Raw genomic sequence first — 2,566 nt, forward strand, 5'->3', positions numbered from 1 at the left:
GGGGGGGGTAAGGATGCGAAGAAGTGGTGTGTGGGGTGGTCCTTCAATAGGTTTATGGTATATAATGTGTATATGGGTTCATAGGGCTGATTGTCTACGTATGTAATGTGTTTCTAAAAAACCTCAAATATAGTCCAAATCATACTCCAGCCTTTAGCGATCTCACCCAAAGTTACGCCGGTATGACAAGTTAAGTTCGTTTGTAGGGTGAGCCTAATTGTCAACCCTTCATATATGTCTATATATCCCCATATCACTTCCCTATTCGATTGGTTCTTTCCATCGCCCCCTCTCCCACATTGCCGTGACATAGTTCATTTCCTACTTCCTTCCCAAGTGTCGATCGGAATCAACAACGTCGATAAGGTCACTAATTGCACCGTGATGGGGATCAAAACCAATTGGCCAGAAGGAACAAACCTGCACTAGCAAAAATATCTAATTGCAATAACAAAGAGTCAGATGGTGCTTGACTGACTAGGTTCTTAGCTCTTTATGCAAGAATTTATCACCTTTACTAGGATCCAGAACATGGTCTATTTTGTGAAATTGCAAGTGCTGAGGAGCAGCACGCATGCATTCGCATTATGAAGAGATCACCCACGATGGGAATATCTGGAATTCTGGATTTGTGGTTATTTTCAACTCAAGACGCATTCCCTCGCTACACCGGCCTTCATCGTCTCTCTCTCGGTGTCTAGCTATCCGCTTTAACGCACGCATGCAGCATAAAACTTACAATCTCGTAGAGCATCTAAACAGTACCGGTTAATTAGGGCTGGTGAGGGTGCAAATTATAGATGATGCATGCATCCAATTAAGCTTGTGCGCGTAGCTAAAAGCTGCACAAAACACACAGCAAAATGCTCTACTTCGACACATACAGCTATAGAACACACAACATGTCTATTTCAACATACGCATACGCATCACATGCTAAATTGCTCATTAACCTGCAAACGCACCACAAGTTAGCCTCGATGAGCAATAAAAAATCTATAGTATATACCTGGGGAAGGCGCTGTTCTTGACGGCCTTCTGGCCGTACTTCCTCCACCGGTAGCCGTCGTCGAGGACGTCGTTCTCGCTCTTGGTCTGGAACGCGAACCGCGGCCGGCTCGCCTTCCTGCTCCCCCGCCCGCGCGCACTGCCCTTCCCTTTCGTCTCCTCCCTTCCCACGCCACTACTGCTCCCGGCACCACTCTCCGGCGCGGCCGCCCCCGCCACGCCACTCACCATCTCCTCCCCGACCACACCGGCCACCACCTGCTGCTGCGACGTGGACCCAGCGGCGGCGCCCGGCCCCAGCGGGAGAAGCAGGGACGCCCAGTCCACCAGCCCGGGCATGGGCATCCCCGGCGGGCCACCCAGGTCCGCCGCAGCGTCACACGTTGACGACTGCGGCTGCAGCAGCTGCTGCTGCTCCATCAGCGGCGAAGACTGTAGATAGTTGAAGTGATGGAACAGCTCGTCGTCCCCTTGCAGTTGCAGGCGATCGTCTCCCTCACGGAAGTTCTCCATCAGAAATACGGAAGTGACGTACGTGCCTACCGCTCGATCGGTTGCTCCGGCGGCCGGAGAGGAGACCGATGGATGGAGGAGTGACCGCAGCGTGTGACATCGAGGGGGCGCCGTGGTATATAGACGGTGGGTTGTAGCTGCGGGTAGCTGTGACCGGAGGGTGAGACGGGAAGGTAAGAGGAGTTGGGCAAACCGATCGAGCGTGCTAGCTGCTTCATGCAAGCCAGCCAAGGACGCGATCCACGAGAGAGAGAGCGAGGGGGAAGAGGTACGTAGCTCGACATCGCAACCGTTTCCCAGCTACCCGATCGGGTCGGCTCAACTGCCCCGTCCGCCCCCGCGCGCACGCACGAGCCCTTAAGATTAGTTTTTACATCCCCACGTACGTACTGGCTGCATGCGTGTCCCCTCCAGATCGGGTTACGTGGGGGGCATGTAAAAAATCTGTGTGCGCGCGTACCGCAAAAAGTCAAGACAAAATGTCGTCGGTCTGACCCTGATCCTGTCACACAAACAACTATGGAACTCGGGCCGGGACCTTGCAGTTCAGACTACCATCGCCACTCGCTGACCCAACGAAATGATAGGCGCTGTTTTTGGTGGGCCATCACATCAAGCTTTCGCTCACTTGTTTCTTTTGTTTTCCGCGAGCTTCTTCTACTCTTTTGCTCAGTAAAAACGGCTATTAATTTTTTTGTTAGTTTAGGAAAAAAATGATGAAGGTTTTCGAAAATCAGAGATTTAATAAATGTCCGTGAAGTAAATTTTTTTTGAAAAAAGGTTCATGAATTTGAAATTTAATTCATCATTTAAAAAAATATTCACAAATTTTCAAAGCAGTTATCAATTTGAAAAAAAATGTAAAATGTTGGTGAATTTAAAAATATTCAAAAAATTAGAAAGTTGTCCATGAATTTTTAAAAATATTTAAAATGTTTGCGAATTAAAGAATGTGTTCACAAATGTAGAAATGTTTTCCTGAATTTAAAAAGGAAAAGAAAAAAAGGTTGAAATTGGGAAAAAATGGAAAATGGGAAAAGAGATA

The 2,566-nt window shown here is 48.6% G+C and overlaps 1 protein-coding gene across 1 annotated transcript in view; it reads right to left on the reverse strand.

Annotated features, from left to right (window-relative positions):
- LOC119310110 (probable WRKY transcription factor 56) overlaps window positions 1-1,599 on the reverse strand; it is a 2,905-nt gene extending 1,306 nt beyond the window's left edge. The window contains exon 1 of the mRNA XM_037585954.1: window positions 1,010-1,599. Within this exon, the coding sequence (XP_037441851.1) occupies window positions 1,010-1,521 (512 nt within the window). The 5' untranslated portion in view covers window positions 1,522-1,599. The remainder of the gene's footprint in view (window positions 1-1,009) is intronic.
- Between the last annotated feature and the right edge of the window lie 967 nt (window positions 1,600-2,566).

Source organism: Triticum dicoccoides, chromosome 1B, assembly GCF_002162155.2.
Source record: "Triticum dicoccoides isolate Atlit2015 ecotype Zavitan chromosome 1B, WEW_v2.0, whole genome shotgun sequence".
Taxonomy (NCBI): Eukaryota; Viridiplantae; Streptophyta; class Magnoliopsida; order Poales; family Poaceae; genus Triticum; species Triticum dicoccoides.